The following is an 18,149-nucleotide window of genomic DNA, read 5'->3' as shown; positions in this document are numbered from 1 at the left end:
TAACAGTTTAAGGAATAATATTACATTGTGAGATGTGGATTTTTATTCTTCTTGGTGCGAATTGTTTTTCTCTTTGCGACTTTAATTACAGTCCCCCCACTGACTTTAATAACCGTTATGTTGCCATGATGTCATTGCGGGAAGCAGTTTTTGGTTGCACCAACCTAATCTCAAATTAATAGCAGAATGGATTTTGCAACCGTGTATTTAAATGCTTTCAGAGACCTTAAAGGGCACCAATCATAACTAAATCATTTCCTAAGCAAATACACTGTGAAAGTTCAAGAAATCTGATTTTTAAAACAGTTAGAATTGTTTGTATAATGTAAATGATCAGCTCACTATTCCTTCTGCAAGATCTCCCCTATCTCCCCTGCAGTTCTAGCTGAGGCAGCCATCTTGGATTTCACTGGCTCCTCCTACCTATATCTTCCCAGCCAACTGTAGCTCTGAAATCTCGCACATGCTCAGTTGAAATTCCTTGTTGCTTATCAACCCTTCTAAGCTATTTTCAAATCAGCCAAACCTGTGTGTTAGCTGCTGTTCAGTAGTGCTGCCACCTGCTGGAAGTTAGTGTGTGTCCTTCATTTGCATAATAACATCACCAGCAGGGGACAAGATAGGGAAATCTCCTGATACTTCTAGTGGAGGAGTTTACTAAAACAAGGCATTCTGGGTAGAATACTCAAAGCAGTGCTACAATCTGAGCATGCTCCTGAAATTTGCATATTATAGTCTCTATTATAGTCTCAGTATTGCCTCCCTCAATGAAAGAACCCATGTGACAAAGCAAGGGATTTTTTAAAACCTGCAGTTTTTTTCAAAAAACTATATTTGTTGTTTTATTAAACGTGTTTATGTTGTACTGGTCACATTGTTAATATGTGTTTGATTTTGGGTGTGATAGGTGCCCTTTAAATCCAGACACAGAAATTATGGGGAGTAGAAGCCAGCATGTTTGCTCAGCTTTATCATTGCTTAAAATAATAGTATGCCATTTGCATGTAATTGGGCAAATTAGATTTTTTTACTGCTTACTTAAGGCCTTTAAATTAGAAATTAATTTATATTGTGTCGAAGCTCTTAGAAATATGAGAACCTAGAAATTAAATGATAATTTGCTTATTATGTTTCTTTAACTTTTACAAAGCTTTGGCAGGAAAATCGACCTGACTACTTAAATATCCAGCTGTACCTCAGCCAGAGCGATGGAATTCAGGTATGGGTTCAGTAGCCTCTGTTTCAATTACGTTGTTCCTCTTTCCTGGGGATATCCAATCTTTGGTATGCCAGCTACTGTACAGACATCTGTCAAGTTGTTATTCTATGACGATATATATACTAGCCATTACAATTAGATAGTTACATCATTAAACATTTAATTTAGGTTGCTAACAAGAGAAACGTTCTTCAAGTCTCCAATTGAACCCCATTGCACACACACACACACACACACACATTGACCTTTAGTTGGGGGCTTTATTGGCCCCCCTACAATCCTAGGAGCCCCTGCAACCACTAGTCAGGGTGTCCATTTCTACACTTTCTCCAGCACATTAATATCCTTCTGGGGCCCAAACTATGCTACATACTCAAGGTGAGACATTAATAGGCATCTAGAGAGGCAAGATTCCTCCCTTGAGTTAATGTCCTTTTTTATGCAAGACAGTACTTTATTTGCTTTAGTGGCCACAGAGTGACACTGCCTAGAGTTTCACCATTTGTTATCCACAAAAATCCTCAGATCCTTCTCTGTTAAAGAGGCCCCCAACATACTGCCATTCAGTGTCTAATTCATATTTGTGTTACTTTTACCAAAGTGCATAACATAGCACTTATCAACATTGAGCATCATTTGCCAATTTTATGTCAAGTTCTCAAATTTAGTCAAATCCTGCAGTATCATCAGCCAGACAGGCAGTACAATGTTCTCCCTAGAGAAATATAGATTGATGGAATTAGATAGGTCAGGTCAGTACCCCGTACATAGGGACAGCATAGGGCGTTAATCAGGCCACACTACATCCTCTGCTTTCATTTCTCCTACAGAAAGAGATTGGCGGAGAATACTCTTACCCTGAGAGTACCCCCTTACTAGAGATAAATTCCCAGTATACCATGTTCCAGCACACCCACTCTGCAGGAGATATAGCCCTGAAGACTGGCCATATGAAAATATGAAATTGAGTTTTAGATTGGATTTCTCAACAATTTCCTGTGTGAGAATGTCATCTCTCTCTCTGGGAAGTTTCATTGCAAGGAGCTGAAATCTAATAACCGTCTGTTAAAGGGAGACTATATATAATGCAAAAATGATTACATTCCTCAGCATTCAGAAAAAGAAATATTATGTATTTGCAATATATACTTCATGGATATCCCACCTCTGGCCCATCAGTGCTTGATGGAAAATGGCCAACATTCCACCAACAACTCAGTGATGGTTCCATTATGTTACTTATTTACAAATCATGATTGTCCTCAGCCTGCCAGGCAGACAGAGATTGCGTTACATAGTAGTAGACTAAAAGACGTACATCCAAGTTCAATGTTTTACGTCAGTGACACCTGCCTAACTTCTTGGGATTGCTCAGCCAAGACTAAAAGTCGATTACACAGCAAAAGGAACATAAATGTGCTCTAAACTACAGAAACTACCATTACATTTTTCCTGTGGTGCCATTTGTGTGGGTGCCTGGCAGTTGCACATCTGTTCTAAAAGTGGTACTGCCATGGGGGACAACAAAGCAAACCGTAACAAGACTACCTTCTCCCTGGTGCTCCAGTTCAAGCATCACTCATTTTATGTTTATAGATGCTGAAAAACAGTCTCAGTTATTGCTCCAAGTACATGATTTAGTAATTACATGATAGCAGAAATGGGCAGGCAGTGTCATAATGGACCCAAAATTGTTATCTTCCATTCAATCCCTATAAAAGCCTTCTCAATCGTGTACTGCTTACAACCACCTGCAAAAATCATTCAAGGCAGGCTTTCAGCAGGGCTGTCCTGTATAAAGACATGAACACACACACAAATAATGAGGTGCCATTATTAGAGCATTACATGATTACTAGTCCTCCCGCTCACAAGCCGTACCTAACCAACTGTGCTATTTCTTGCAGAAAATAATTGGTGAAAAATATCAAGCTTTGAACTCCCGGCTTTCCATCGGACGCCCCCAGTGGAAACTTTTGTTTGAGGAGGTGGCCAAGTCCAACAGACGGTGAGTTCCATTTCCGAGATAGTTTAAAGTAATAAAACTGAATGAGAATAGGGCTGCACATTAGCACGTCTAATAGCTTTTTCTGGTGCCATTTCACAAGGCTTTATCTAATAAGGCAGATGCCGCAGCCTCTGATGTCACATCTAATTCTCTCACAGATATTTTTTCCGGCTCGTAGGAGGACAAAGGAGTCACAAATTCTTTTTCAATTTGCGCAGTTGAATGGGATATTTCACAAAAAAGCCAAACGACTGGATTAAGAGGTTAAACGTAGCAACAAAATCTAAAGGTTTGCATGAAAAGAGCAGCACAGCAAATGTCCATTATACGCCGTTAAATGGGAAATCTGGATGTAAGCGCATTATTTTGATCTCGCCATTTGATTCTGTTGCTCAAACAGCTTGGACTTAGTTATAACTCCTAAATAAATGTCGACAGGAGAGGAAGGGTAACTGTCGGCACAAGAACTGTGTTTTCTGGCAAATGGCTTATATATTCTTGTAATTAAAGCTGCCGGCTAAGTTTCTGGTGCATAACAAGGAGTATCTTGTGGAAACAAAACAAAGTGCTGCCAAAATGTTAATTGAACCATAAAAACAGCTTCAGTACATCTAGTGAATGGCGTTTGGAGGCTGGAGGAACGACACCTTAGAGAGTCTATGAGTATTGTCTCAGTCTGGAGTACAGCTGAAGTTTCCATCAGTGGAATTGTGTTAGTCAGTTTGTTCAGTTTAACTCTAAAGGGGTCATTGATGAAAACACATTCATACCTGTCTTTAGACACCTTTAGAACTGTATGTCTGGGGTCTGGTTGCACCCTGCATTGGATAAAAGATCAGGTGCAAGGGGCAGAGTGCAGCATTGGAAGGTGCTAGTCAGCCCTGTCCTATGGTAGGTGATAAATGCAAGTTATACAAAAATAATATAAATGCAAGTTATACACTAAATGGCAGTGTGTTGGGAGTTTCCTTAAATGAGAAGGATCTTGGGGTTTTTTGTAGATAACAAGTTGTCTAATTCTGGGCAGTGTCATTCTGTGGCTACTAAAGCAAATAAAGTTTTGTCTTGTATAAAAAAGGGCATTAACTCAAGGGATGAAAACATAATTATGCCTCTTTATAGGTCCCTGGTGAGGCCTCATCTGGAGTATGGGGGCAGTTTTGGACTCCAGTCCTTAAGAGGGATATAAATGAGCTGGAGAGAGTGCAGAGACTAAGTGCAACTAAACTGGTTAGAGGGAGGGAAGAGTTAAATTATGAGGGAAGACTGTCAAGGTTGGGGTTGTTTTCTCTGGAAAAAAGGCGCTTGCGAGGGGACATGATTACACTTTACAAGTACATTAGAGGACATTATAGACAAATAGCAGGGGACCTTTTTACCCATAAAGTGGATCACCGTACCAGAGGCCTCCCCTTCAGACTAGAAGAAAAGAACTTTCATTTGAAGCAACGTAGGGGGTTCTTCACAGTCAGGACAGTGAGGTTGTGGAATGCACTGCCGGGTGATGTTGTGATGCTGATTCAGTTAATGACTATAAGAGGGACTTGGATGATTTCTTGGACAGACATAATATCAAATAGCTATTGTGATACTAAACTCTATAGTTAGTATAGTTACATTGTTGTTTAGCAAGAGTATTAAAATCCATATTTTGTTCACTTACTGAAAGGAATCCAGCTCTTTCTTGAAACTGTGTATAGTATATCTGCTAGTACAGTCTCTTCTCCAAAGTGGATGACCTTTTCTTCTTGAACAAGATCTTTCAGACCCTGTATTTGTTTAGTTGGCATTCTCTAGCCTGGGTATTGGTGTATTATCTGTAAACATATGACAGTGACAGGCGGATGCCATTCCTGTGTGTGTAACATTGGCATTAGGTGTTATCAGTAGTAGCTAGAAGGTCTTCTTCTCTCTAACCTGGTTAAACCCAAAACTCCCAGTAACCACTTGCATAAGGACATCAGAGCAACAGACAGCTGTAAGAAGGACTTGGTTAAAAATGGCAAACATCAGTAAACAGTAGCGTTCGTTTCAGGGCGGGCCCTGGTGCGTGACGCATTTGGCCACATTTTCAATGGCAAACGGACTGCCGGGGGGCCCTGAGGGGGTGCAGGCCCTGGCTGCTCGCACCCCCTGCTCCCCCGGTAGTTCCGCCACTGTCAGTAAACCAACAATACAAATGCCAATATCTCACACTGCCCTTAAATATCAGCTGGCCTGAAATCTTTGACTTTGACTTTGGATTCGCAAGAACATATCCAACACTAGTAGCTCCAAAGTAACAACTGATAACACGTCACAAGAACAGTGACAAGACCTTTCAAATTCACTGGTTTGCACACTGAAGCCCCCAACTTGTTGCCAGCTATATATAGTGTGTACTGGGATGAAGCCATAGAGCTGGATGGGCTGTAAATGGCAAAATCCTAAGCAACAGGTTCTCCAGAAAGGTAGATTCCATCATTTGGTGAATGTTGTAATTGGAACAGTGAATTTTGTCTGTGAGTGTGAAGGCAAAACAGGATATCCTTGGCTGAATGTAGAAAGGGGAATCTCTCTGGGATATACAAAGGGATGGGCTGTCAGCCCTACTTATCATTCTGGAGAATTGAGGAGGTAACTTTGTAAGCCATGAAGTTGCCTCAGCATCTCCACTGGTTCACAGGAACAACCCTTCCAGGTGACAGCTGTAGCAAAGCAGAAGATACATATCTGAGGGCTGCATTGGCATTCAGCAACTCAAGTGCACCTCCATCCATACAAGTTGCATTCAGTGTTGGCCTGGGCCAGCGGAACTACAGGAAAAAACAGATAGGCTTTGACCTTCTCCAACCGACCCAGCCTCACTCCCCCACCCAGACCCAATGACAGCTGCAAATTAAGGAGGATGGAATTATGTGGTGGCGTGCAGGGGGTAGGGGCAGCAGTGTGAGTTTGGACTCTTTTAGTCTGGAGAAGAAGCAACACTTTTAAAGTTATGAAGGAGGTGGGCCATTTTGTTTGCATGGAAGGCCCTTGAAGTTCCATAACCCAGTGGGCTCTGGACACCCCAGTCCGACCTTGGTCACAAAGCTTTGCACTTGGCGTAGCAGGCCCTGGTTCTTGCAGTTCAGCAAGCTGGGTGTAGTATTGCACAAGTGATCTGAGGCTGAACCGTCAATTTTGAAACCACAAATAAAGTATAAAATAAAATATAAAATTTTAATAAACATTAATAAAATATAATTCCCACAATTAACCTGAGACGCTTAATTGTGGGAATTATATTTTATTGCACGGAATATAGGTCACAGTACACACGTGACACTTCAATCCAGGTAGTGAGGCACTGGGGTTACATGCAGTTTTACATCGGTTGTTCAATAGGTTCACTTATTGGTGGGGGATCTAACGATTTGATGAATGAAAGGGGAGGTACACGTTTCTCTACATTTTAATTCACGTCGGTGATGTCGCTAGAGGTTTTCGCCAATACTACATTATCATGGTGGATGCATTGCGCGTCCCAGGCACATGCCCGCTTGCGTGTCCTCAACGCATGCGCAAACAGTGGGGGGCGGTGTAGTCGCCGGGTTGCCTAGGGCATCCGGCCGACTTGGCCCGCCACTGGCAGCAGCAGCCGAAATATCAGTATGTGCCAATAAATATACATTTAATTTTTATATATTTTTCTTGGTCTATGTATGTATATATATATATATATATATATATATATATATATATATATATATATATATATATATATTATAAAATATCCATAGTTTTATCAGGTTGTCACCGCTTTATAAATGTGACCTCTTACTGCTGCAGTAACAGATTTAATAAGACATTTTCAGAAGAGCAGAGGACATTCGCCTGGTAACTATCCTGAGCTGCAATATTTTATTCATGTCATTATATTAGCTTTAAGGCTTACTGAATTCATGAGGTTCCAGGCACTCTGACTTATTTTGGCTCTGAATGACAGAGAAAGTGTTTTTTTTTATACTCCATTTTATTTAGCAGCTGACCTTTCACACATACAGAAATTTGTCGTTTGATATGGATATTTAAAGGGGATGTAAACCCCCTTTTCTTATATTTAGTGATGGGCGAATCTGTTTCACCTCGCCAAATAATTCGCTAAACTACGGTGAAAATATGCGAAATGCATTGAAGTTAATGGGCGTCAAAATTATTTTGACGCGTGGTAATTTTGATGTGAGCGACAATCTTTATACACATGACTATTTTGTCCAAATGCATTAAAATCAATGGAATCCGAATAATTTTGGCGCGTGACAATTTTTATTGTTGCATCAGTTATTGTTTTATTGTTGCACTTTTTTGGATTTTCGCTGCAGTTTCGGAAATGTATTTGCTGACGGCGAAACGTGGAAATTCGCCACAAATCCTTGCCTGCCAAATGTAATCGCCATCACTACTTATACAGTCATTACACATGTTCAACGTTTTAAAGTTATTTGTAAAAAGTGTCGGACTAGGGGGCCCAGGGGCCTCCACATCACCCCTGCCCCCCCAGCCACAAGCACACTCTGCCCCCCTAAGCCAAGACCCCCTCTGGCTCTCCATCCCAGCCACAACCCCCCTCTGCCCCCCATGTGCTTACCTATTCCTTTGTGCGTCAGCTATCGGGCCAGGGAGGGAGAGCTGCGCTGCTTAACGTAGGGAGCGGGTCTGGGCTGGTGGGGCCACGAGAGCCAGGGGCCCACCGGGTTTTTTTCCTAATCCAACCCTGTTTGTAAATATATTTGCTATTGAAAGTAGGGATGCACTGGATCCAGGATTCGGGGGTTCGGCCAAATCCAAAATAGTGGATTCGGTGCATCCCTAATTGAAAACAGTGTCTGTTCATCCCTTTCTGGTCTCTGGTTCTGTCCCATGAAACAATGTATCAGAAGTCATCCTTGTTTGCTTCTTGTTGCCTCTGTTAATCAACTGGCTTCTGATACATTGTTTCAAGAAATGGAATCAACAGGGCTGAGAACAGAATGGGCCAGAGACTGCTTTCAATAGCAATTACTTTTACAAACTAGGCATTTCTAATGAACGTACGTTGGAAAGCTGCTTTGAATGACATCTTCTTTCATTATGCAAAATATCAAAGTCTGGTTTACACCCTCAAACCAAATCCAAACATGTGGAATTATAAGAAAGGAATTACTATGATGTGCTTCTTTAATTTTAATACAGGCTCTTCCCCTCAGAATTTGTTTTGGTGTATTTACATAAAATTGCATTACTCAGTCTAGAATGATATTTTTCTACTTTTGGGCTAAACAAACAAAATATCATCTTTATAAATTTGAATAAAAAGCCGCATTTAAAAAACACAGAGCCGGCTGCATTCTCAGACTGTTTTCCGTTCACAAGTGTGAATTAGGCTTTTAGCTGCCAAGTTGAATGTTGCCTTAACTGGTGATCAAAGTGCGGCACTTAGGCAGCGCAGATTGTGGATTGCATTGTATCCTTGAAACAGAGAGAGACTTACAGTACATTGCTCATTTTTATTTCTAACCAACGGGAGCACTTGTGATTAACAGAGCCGGATTTACACCCCTAGGCCCACTGCCGTTCGTTGCCTCTGTCCCCTCCCCTTTATTCATGCAAATTTTCATTATCTGGACTGGAGCAATGGGGATTGGCGCAAAGGAAATTTAAAAAATGATTGTATCTCCATCGCATCCCCAGTGTTTTAAAACCAATGTGGGTGTGGTTAGGCAGCATGCCGCCCCCTAAAATCCTGCCACCCTAGGCCCGGACCTAGGTGGCCTTTCTACAAATCCGGGCCTGGTGATTAACCTGAGTAGATGCTTGTTGATCCTGTTCTGTACAATAAGGAACCATTACTGTGACTCCTGTTTATTTATTATCCATTAATACTATAGTGCTGACACAGAGATTGTTCATCATTTACACAAGCCTCTGCCCCTTGGAGCTTACAATCTAAGGCTCTCTCACATTCACACCAACGCACAAGGGTCAGTTTCATTATGGGCCCAATAAGTTGCCTGTGAGTTTTTTGTGAGTTGGAGGAAATAAGAGGACATAAACCATACAGACGGGGGAAGAACATACAAACTCCTTGCAAATGGTACCCAGATTGAACATGAACCAGGGCCCCAAATTATACAAGGCAGCTGTGCTAATCACTAAAGCATGTGTTATATTGGGTCTGTGAGTTAAAACAAGTAGTGATGGGCGAATTTATTTGGCAGGCGCGAATTCGCTGAGATTTTGTGCGATTCGCTGCAAGCGTATAAATTCGCGAAATGCCCGCGAAAATTCGCCGGTGTCAAAAAAACGGGCGCCAGCGCCATTTCGCGAATCGAAACGGCACAAATTCGCCCATCACTAAAAACAAGTCAACTGTCATCTAGCAAAAATGGATGCAACTGTTGCGCACATTGATGACATTCATTCATGGGAGTGTTCACCTTTAATGAGAATATGCAATTTTCATTTGTCATTATTTGTGGTTGTTGAGTTATTTAGCTTTTTATTCATCCAGTTTGCAATTTCAGCAATCTGGTTGTTTGGGTCCAAATCCCCCTAGCAACCATGCACTGATTTGAATAAGAGACAGGAATATGAATAAGAGAGGCCTAAATAGAAAGATGAGTAATAAAAAAAAGTATCAATAACTATACATTTTTACCCTTACAGAGCATTTAAGATGGGGTCAGTGACCCCCATTTGAAAGCTGGAAAGAGTCAGAAGAAGAAGGTCAATAATTCAAAAGCTATAAAAAAATAAATAATGACGACCAATTTAAATATTGCTTTGAATTGACCGTCCTATAACATACTAAAATATGATATAATAATGTACAAACTGTGTCAATAGGCTTGGGAAACAAACAATACATTTTGGTAAAAAAAAAAAACATGACATTAAACATTCTAATGCTAGGGCCTTTCTGCCCTGACCTATAACAGACCTAGTTAGTTGGAGGAATTTGACATATTACATTACATTCATTACATGTATAAAACCTGCCTTGCAATAGAGTCCTGCACCGGGTCGGGTACCCATAAGTATCTGCAGAATACCCACAAAGTGGTTGGGTTTCAGCAAAAGGTCTCAGATTACCTGGTCATGTGTGCAGTCCATGAGTAACCCGGCTGGGTACCCAGCAAAGGTGCAGACTTGAGCTTTCCCACCATCCCCTGTAGTTGTGGCAGTTCTTTTTCGGCTCCTAAGTTACGTCACTTCCGGTCCAAAGGGATGTCTTTTCCGGTTTCTCGTGTCCCCGGGTTGGACAGTAACTTAGCCAATTGCAGGTTGGGTCTGGTAGCGGATCAGTGAGGAAAAATTCTTGGTTGCTGGGATGCAAGTCACTTACATCATCTCCATACCTGTGCAGGACAAACTGTCTGTTCCTACTGCAGCAATTATTGTGTGAAGCCATCATGCCAGCCTGCGGGTGCAGTTCAAAGACCTAATAGGCTTGGGAAATTGTTGACATGGTCCTCCAGCCTCCATCTGATCTTTGTACCACCCCTTTCTCCAGCAATGGCCGCATACTTCTGTTCTGTTATTGAAGTTAAAGAGCTGTTATTTTTTTGGCCAAGTGAATGGAGGCTGAAATCTGCAAGTCTTAGTACAACTTTAACTCTCTAGGTTTAGATTTTTAAAAAGAAGACTGGGTTTCTTTTCTGTAGAACTGACTAATTTGCCTTGTTGTTTTTCCTTTTAGGAAAAAAGTTGGCGTATTCTGTTGTGGGCCAAAAGGAATATCCAGAGAACTTCATAAACTGTGCAACAGCCCTAATCAGTATGGGACAACGTTTGAATACAATAAAGAATCCTTCACTTAGAAGCCAAAGCATGTGAGATGATACAGCAGTAACCAAATATCAAATTGCACCAAATATTAGAACCTCATCTCTACACCTTACAGGGGACTGAAAATAGCGCGATGCACAATCTGACCCGGCTGTGAAAATGTCATTCTCTTCGAGCACCTAAATAGGATGAGCATGAAGGGAACCTAAAGAACCTTAAGAAGTTGAATATACACTTTGTAATTCTTTTTACAAATAGAGTAGAGTCGCTACACAAAAAGACTCACTCACTGGAAAGAGGGTGGGATTGTGAATGTACCTGGGTGTGTCAGCGTTGGATGTGGTTGGGTCTTGGGTGGATCTAAGTGTTTTTCAGGCATTCCAAAAACCCAGACAATTACAGATTGGCAAAATCTGGAACACTCAAGATTTATAGTTACAGATGGGAACATATATACGTTTAATAAAGAATGTAACTCTAGTTTCTTTTTAAAGGGATTGTTTACCTTTAAATTAACTTTTAGTATGATGTAGAGAGTGATATTCTATGACAATTTGCAATTGGTTTTCATTTTTTATTATTTGTGGTATTTGAGTTATTTAGCTTTTTCTTCAGCAGCTCTCCAGTTTGTAATTTCAGCAATTTGGTTGCCAGGGTTCAAATTCCCCATGCTTTTTTATTTGAATAATAGACTGGACTATGAATAGGAGAGGCCTGAATAGAACGATGTGTAAGAAAAAGTAGCAATAACAATACATTTGTAGCCTTACAGAGCATTTGTTTTTAGATGGGGGTCAGTGACCCCTCATTTGAAAGCTGGAGTCAGAAGAAGAAGGCAAATAATTAAAAAAGCTATAGAAAAATTAAGCTTAATTGAACAGTTTGTTAGAATAAGCCATTCTATAACATACTGAAAATTAACTTAAAGGTGAACCACCCCTTCAAGGCAATACAATGTGCTCTGTCACATCATTGGTATGTATTGTATAAAACATTCCATATCATCAAGTCAACAGCAGGTAAAAGCAATAGGCAATAGTGCTTATTTTAATTAGGGATGCACCGAATCCAATTTTTTGGATTCGGCCGAACCCCCGAATCCTTCACGAAAGATTCGGCCGAATACCGAACCGAATCTGAACCCTAATTTGCATATGCAAATTAGGGGTGGGAAGGGGAAAACATTTTTTACTTCCTTGTTTTCTGACAAAAAGTCACGCAATTTCCCTCCCACCCCTAATTTGCATATGCAAATTAGGATTCGGTTCGGCCAGGCAGAAGGATTCGGCCGAATCCGAATCCTGCTGAAAAAGGCCGAATCCTGGCCGAATCCCGAACCGAATCCTGGATTCGGTGCATCCCTAATTTTAATTGTAGAGCTATAGTAATACTGTAGTATTATTATTTTTCCATCTATAGTAATAATATAGTAGATCTATAGCAATAATATAGTAGATCTATAGTAATAATATAGTAGATCTATAGTAAATATGTAGTAGATCTATAGTAATAATTTAGTAGATCTATAGTAATTATGTAGTAGATCTATAGTAATAATATAGTAATATTTTTTGCTCTTGAAAAAGATGACATTGAGACATCTGTCTCCATAGCTTCTTTTTCAAGAGCAAAAAAATCCAGTTGATTTGATGTATTACTATAGACACTGTATACCATGACCTGGATGAATGAGAACCTTCCCAGACTTATTTGTATTGTGCTGTTTGAGAGCCATACGTTCAGCCACGTTGCACTGAGAATACCAAAGTCTTTGCATTTATTTTCATTCCGCGTTTTTAAGCCATTTGTTGCCTTTGTGTAAAGAAGAGAAATAAAAGTCATAACTACATCTGACATGTCACAGACCCAAATATACGTCATGACCTACAATATATAGCTTGTAGCAATGAAATCTCCTTTGCTGTCACAAGCTAAAGCGCTCATTACATGCTATTTTAAGAATACTGGGTCAAGGTCTTTAGGCAATTCTTCTATATTGATCACACACGCCATCATTTCTCACCAGTCATCGACACTCTTTAAAATCTACTTGTACCCAAATGACTTTTACGTCTTCAGCTTGACTCTTGCTCTGTCTGTTGGTTTGTCTGCCACATTAGACAGATTGGACCGTGTGTGACCCCCTTAATCATTCTGTTTCTTCATCCAATATCTCAAGAGATTCAAGTGAAGGGACACGACTGATTGACTTTATTTATCGATAGTCACTGTAAATACAACCCATGTTTCTGTTACGCGGCTCTCTGTCTCGTGTAACGTTTCTGGAGCCTGTAATACATACGCTATCTCAGGATCAATGACTGAAGTCCTAGGTTGAATTGTATGGAGAAGTAATAGAGGCACTAATAAAATACATCACTGCATCATCAATCACTGCACCATCAATATGCAATTGAATACTGGTGTTACTACCTGCTCCCATGCCTCCTATCTCATGGTAATTAGTGGGTTTTCCAGAAACCCTTTAGCCAAAGTTCAAAATTATAGGAAGCCCATAACCTATAAACTTCATTTAATCAAATAATTCCAATTTTGAAATGTTTTTCTTTGTAATGATAAAACAGTAGCTTGTACTTGGTCCCAACTAAGATATAATTAATCCCTATTGGAAGCAAAACCAGCGTAGGATGGAAAAAATCTGAATCCAAAAATCCGGCCATCTTAAGGTGGCCATACACGGGCCGATAAAAGCTGCCGACAGACCGTGTCGGCAGTTTATTGGCCCGTGTATGGGGGCCCCCGACGGGCTTCCCCGATCGAGATCTGGCCGAAAGTCGGCCAGATCTCGATCGGATGGGATTAAAAATCCCGTCGGATTGCGGCCGCATCTGTTCGTTGATGCGGTCCCGCGATCCGACCACCCGTTTGGCGAACGCTAGGATCCGATCGTTGGGCCCTAGGGCCCACGATCGGATCAGCCCGATATTGCCCACCTCAAGGTGGGCATATCGGAGGGAGATCCGCTCGTTTGGCGACATCGCCAAACGAGCGGATCTATCCGTGTATGGCCACCTTTAGACCTGCCGAGGTGGTACTGTATATAAGTCAATGGGAGAGGTCCTTATCCTATTTGGAAGTTTCTGTGGTCGCGCTGGAATTAGCCTGAAAATCTGACTTTTTCTAACAAAAATTCAGGAAAAGGCCCAAAAAAACCGCACAATACGGATTTTCATTTTATTTTTTAGTGTTTGTCCCTGATTCGATTAAAGCGTGATTTTTTTTTTAATAATAAATCAGGTCCATATGTGGATTCTAATTTGGTTGGACTGTTTTGATTAAAATCAAAAATAAACTTTTATAAATACAGTTTATACAATTTTTTTGAAGACTTAAAGGGATCCTGTCATCAGAAAACATGTTTTTTTTCAAAACGCATCATTTAATAGTTCTACTCTAGCAGACTTCTGCACTGAAATCCATTTCTCAAAAGAGCAAACAGATTTTTGTATATTCAATTTTGAAATCTGACATGGGGCTAGACATATTGTCAATTTCCCAGCTGCCCCGGTCATGTGACTTGTGCCTGCACTTTAGGAGAGAAATGCTTTCTGGCAGGCTGCTGTTTTTCCTTCTCAATGTAACTGAATGTGTCTCAGTGGGACATGGGTTTTTACTATTGAGTGTTGTTCTTAGATCTACCAGGCAGCTGCTATCTTGTGTTAGGGAGCTGCTATCTGGTTACCTTCCCATTGTTCTTTTGTTTGGCTGCTGGGGGGAAAGGGAGGGGATGATATCACTCCAACTTGCAGTACAGCAGTAAAGAGTGATTGAAGTTTATCAGAGCACAAGTCACATGACCAGGGGCAGCTGGGGCAGCTGCCTGGTAGATCTAAGAACAACACTCAATAGTAAAATCCAGGTCCCACTGAGACACATTCAGTTACATTGAGAAGGAAAAACAGCAGCCTGCCAGAAAGCATTTCTCTCCTAAAGTGCAGGCACAAGTCACATGACCAGGGGCAGCTGGGAAATTGACAATATGTCCAGCCCCATGTCAGATTTCAAAATTGAATATACAAAAATCTGTTTGCTCTTTTGAGAAATGGATTTCAGTGCAGAAATCTGCGGGAGCAGCAATATTAACTGATTCATTTTGGAAAAAAAACATTTTCTCATGACAGTATCCCTTTAAGGTATGGAAATTCAGGTCCTGAGCATTCTGGATAATAGGACCCATATCCGTATTCCTTATATAACACAACATATTCTGCAATGCTTTACAGAGACTATTCATCATTCAGCAGTCCTTGCCCCAGGGGCAGACTACGTTCCTGATGTGATGTGCACTCCGGCCAATTTTATCAGGGTTAAATAAAAATTCTATATGGTTTTGGAGTCTTGGAAGGAACTGGAAAACCCTGGATGAAGCCTCATGAATTAGTTCATTCTAAGTTTAAAATGTAACCCAGGATGGTAACTCTGCAAGGAATTAATGCTGGTCTACCCTACAGAGCACTGTGTCTTCTGCACAAAGACTGCTCATGGGGCTTTGTACACTTTCTACTTTGCACATGTCAAGGGTCATTATGGTTAAACCATCATAAACCTGTAGAGTTAATGTTCATAGAGTAATTATGTTAAAGTCTAGGAAGATTATATATGTATTACACTTACAATAAATGTTACGGATGTGTGCAATAATAATGTATAATGCATTAAAGTTTATACTTGAAGAAGGATTGTATTTCCACATCTCTAGCTTCCATCTTGGCCTGTTTGTACCTTAAGGTTCCATTTCTATTTTGTTGCAACCGGTATTAGGTTTCTTATTTACTCCATCCATTCAAAACTCTACAGAGCAGACTGGATCCCATACTGGTGAGAGGCAAGCGTCCACCTTCTCTCCAACCATGGAGACTGCTCTTTAACAAACACAATCCTCTGATACTTCTGCCCTGAAATGGCAAGATTTTATAATACTATGGTCAAAAATATGACAGAGAATGCTGCATTCAAAGTATTTTTTGGTTATAAGCTTTATTATAAAGGCAAGAAGAAGATGAATTAAAGACCTGGGCCTTGAACTGTTCATTCATCAGAGTTGATTGTGATGGGCGTAGCCTTGGAGTGGGCGTATAAGAATATAGGGTCTTGCTAAAAACAAAATAACCACTGTAACAGAGAAATACTATATATTTTTGACTGCGAAATTATAAGGCATTTTGTACAATATATCACAAATAAAAGTTTATGTTTTTTGTTGTTGGTTTCCAAGATTAGTTCATTTATGTTTTGCTTCTCTTAATTCATTAATTTAGCAAAGGTTGAATATCAAATTTATGTGAATTTTTTTTTCCGGAATGTTGTGCTCAAAACTTGAATGTCAAAAATTCAAACGAATGTTACTGACCCGAAAGCTTGAAGGAAACTCAATTGGAGTTTTTTTTCTGGAAAAAAAACTTGAATGTCTGGAAGGCTATTAACATCTTCAAATGGGTCAATGGACCTCTGCCACTGACTTGTAAATGAATTTGGCAGGTTTTAGATGGAGAATATTCTAATTAGAACTGTTTCCATGATCGAGGTGTGATAAATCTCACATTTGAATTTACTTTGAGTTGGTGCTTTTAAATTCGAATTTGTGAGTTTTTAACACAGATTATTTTTTTTTTTCGAACATACGAATTTACCATTCGAACCTTAATAAATCTGCCCCTTAATGAATTACTTTTCTCATTAGTGATGTTCCAAATATATAATTTTTGGATATGGCTTAATTATTATTATGGATATTGCTTAATTTTTTAAACCACAACTAAATTCACAAACTCTAAAACTAAGAATGTCATTAGATTTATTAAAGCATATGAATAAAAAAGTATGAATGGAAAATTAAGTTGAACGATGAGCTAAAAAATATGTATACCCCGTAAACCACTAAAAATTCAGTTTTTTTCGGACAATTCCGAGCGAAAAAACTCTGAAAACCTTTTTGATTTAAAGCAGTCTAATAGGATCGATCAGTGCAGCTACCATTGACTTCTATAGGACCTCAACAACTTTTACCTGGAGAAGTTTTCGTTGTTTTTACACATAATAAATCTTGAATTTTTAGAGCTTTTTTAAAAAAAAACTTTAAAAAACCCCAAATTTTAGAGATTTGTGAAAAAAAAATTTAAATTGTAAAAAGAGTTGGGGAGCAACACAAGCATGAAAAAAATGCCCTGGGGTGCCAAATAAGTGTTGTGATTGGCTATTTGGTAACTCTTATGTGGACTGGCAGCAGGAGGTTCTGTTTGATTTTATAAAACTAAAACTTGCTCCCAAGCCTGGAATTCAAAAATAATCACCTGCTTTGTGGCCATTGGGAGCAACATCCAAGGGGTTGGAGAGTAACATGTTACTTCAGAGCCACTGGTTGGGGAGCATTGCGTTACGCCATGTTATTGTTTTATCTTAGAACCAGAATTGAGAGGAGCTCCAGAAAATAATAAATGCCCACCCTCTCCAGTTTTTTATAACCCAAGTTTGTCACTTGAGCCTAATACTGTTCTGTCCTCACTACGTGTTACCCTGGGACAGTGTGTAGCTTGACAGGCAGCTAAACTCTTTCCTTCATTAATCCACTGACACGGATTATTGAGCTTCAGTTTTATTAATAAAGGGCAAGATGTAAAACTAGGGGAGATAGAAAATGACAGTGCTAGTTAGCTGTACATTATATAGTGAATAAAGTACCGCCTCTTGTAAAACATAAGGATATAATAAGTTACCGAGGAGTTTCATGACCATATAAAAACACAAGGCCGAATATCCTCATATTTTGCAACTGGGGGTACTTTATTTATTATAATACACACGTTTCACTGAGTCATGTGACAGAAATGACATCAGAACTCACCGTTTACAACTGATGACATCAGAACTCACCATTTATAACTGATGACATCAGAACTCACCGTTTATAAGGATATAATTTACAAGATATTCATGGCTTTTGTATATTATAATAATAATATATATATATAAATACATAAACACTGTGTAGCACATGTAAACTAAAAGGGGTGAGAGGCATCTGTAAAATATAGGGCCTAGATACCTGGGCAGGAACAGAAAAAACATAACCATACAGCTAAATGATTAGATGATACAAAACAAACTATCGAACAA

General features: G+C 39.8%; 1 protein-coding gene across 1 annotated transcript in view; it reads left to right on the top strand.

The window, feature by feature from the left end:
• The window catches only part of LOC121400067 (NADPH oxidase 4-like), a 128,209-nt gene extending 116,592 nt beyond the window's left edge, over nucleotides 1-11,617 (top strand). The window contains 3 exon segments of the mRNA XM_041582725.1: nucleotides 1,151-1,219; nucleotides 3,127-3,227; nucleotides 10,927-11,617. Coding sequence (XP_041438659.1) covers nucleotides 1,151-1,219; nucleotides 3,127-3,227; nucleotides 10,927-11,047 — 291 coding nt within the window. The 3' untranslated portion in view covers nucleotides 11,048-11,617.
• Nucleotides 11,618-18,149: the final 6,532 nt, after the last annotated feature.

This window comes from Xenopus laevis, chromosome 2L, assembly GCF_017654675.1.
Source record: "Xenopus laevis strain J_2021 chromosome 2L, Xenopus_laevis_v10.1, whole genome shotgun sequence".
NCBI classification, from domain to species: Eukaryota; Metazoa; Chordata; class Amphibia; order Anura; family Pipidae; genus Xenopus; species Xenopus laevis.
The sequence above is the reverse complement of the archived record's forward strand: the minus strand, read 5'-3'. Positions and strand labels throughout refer to the sequence as shown.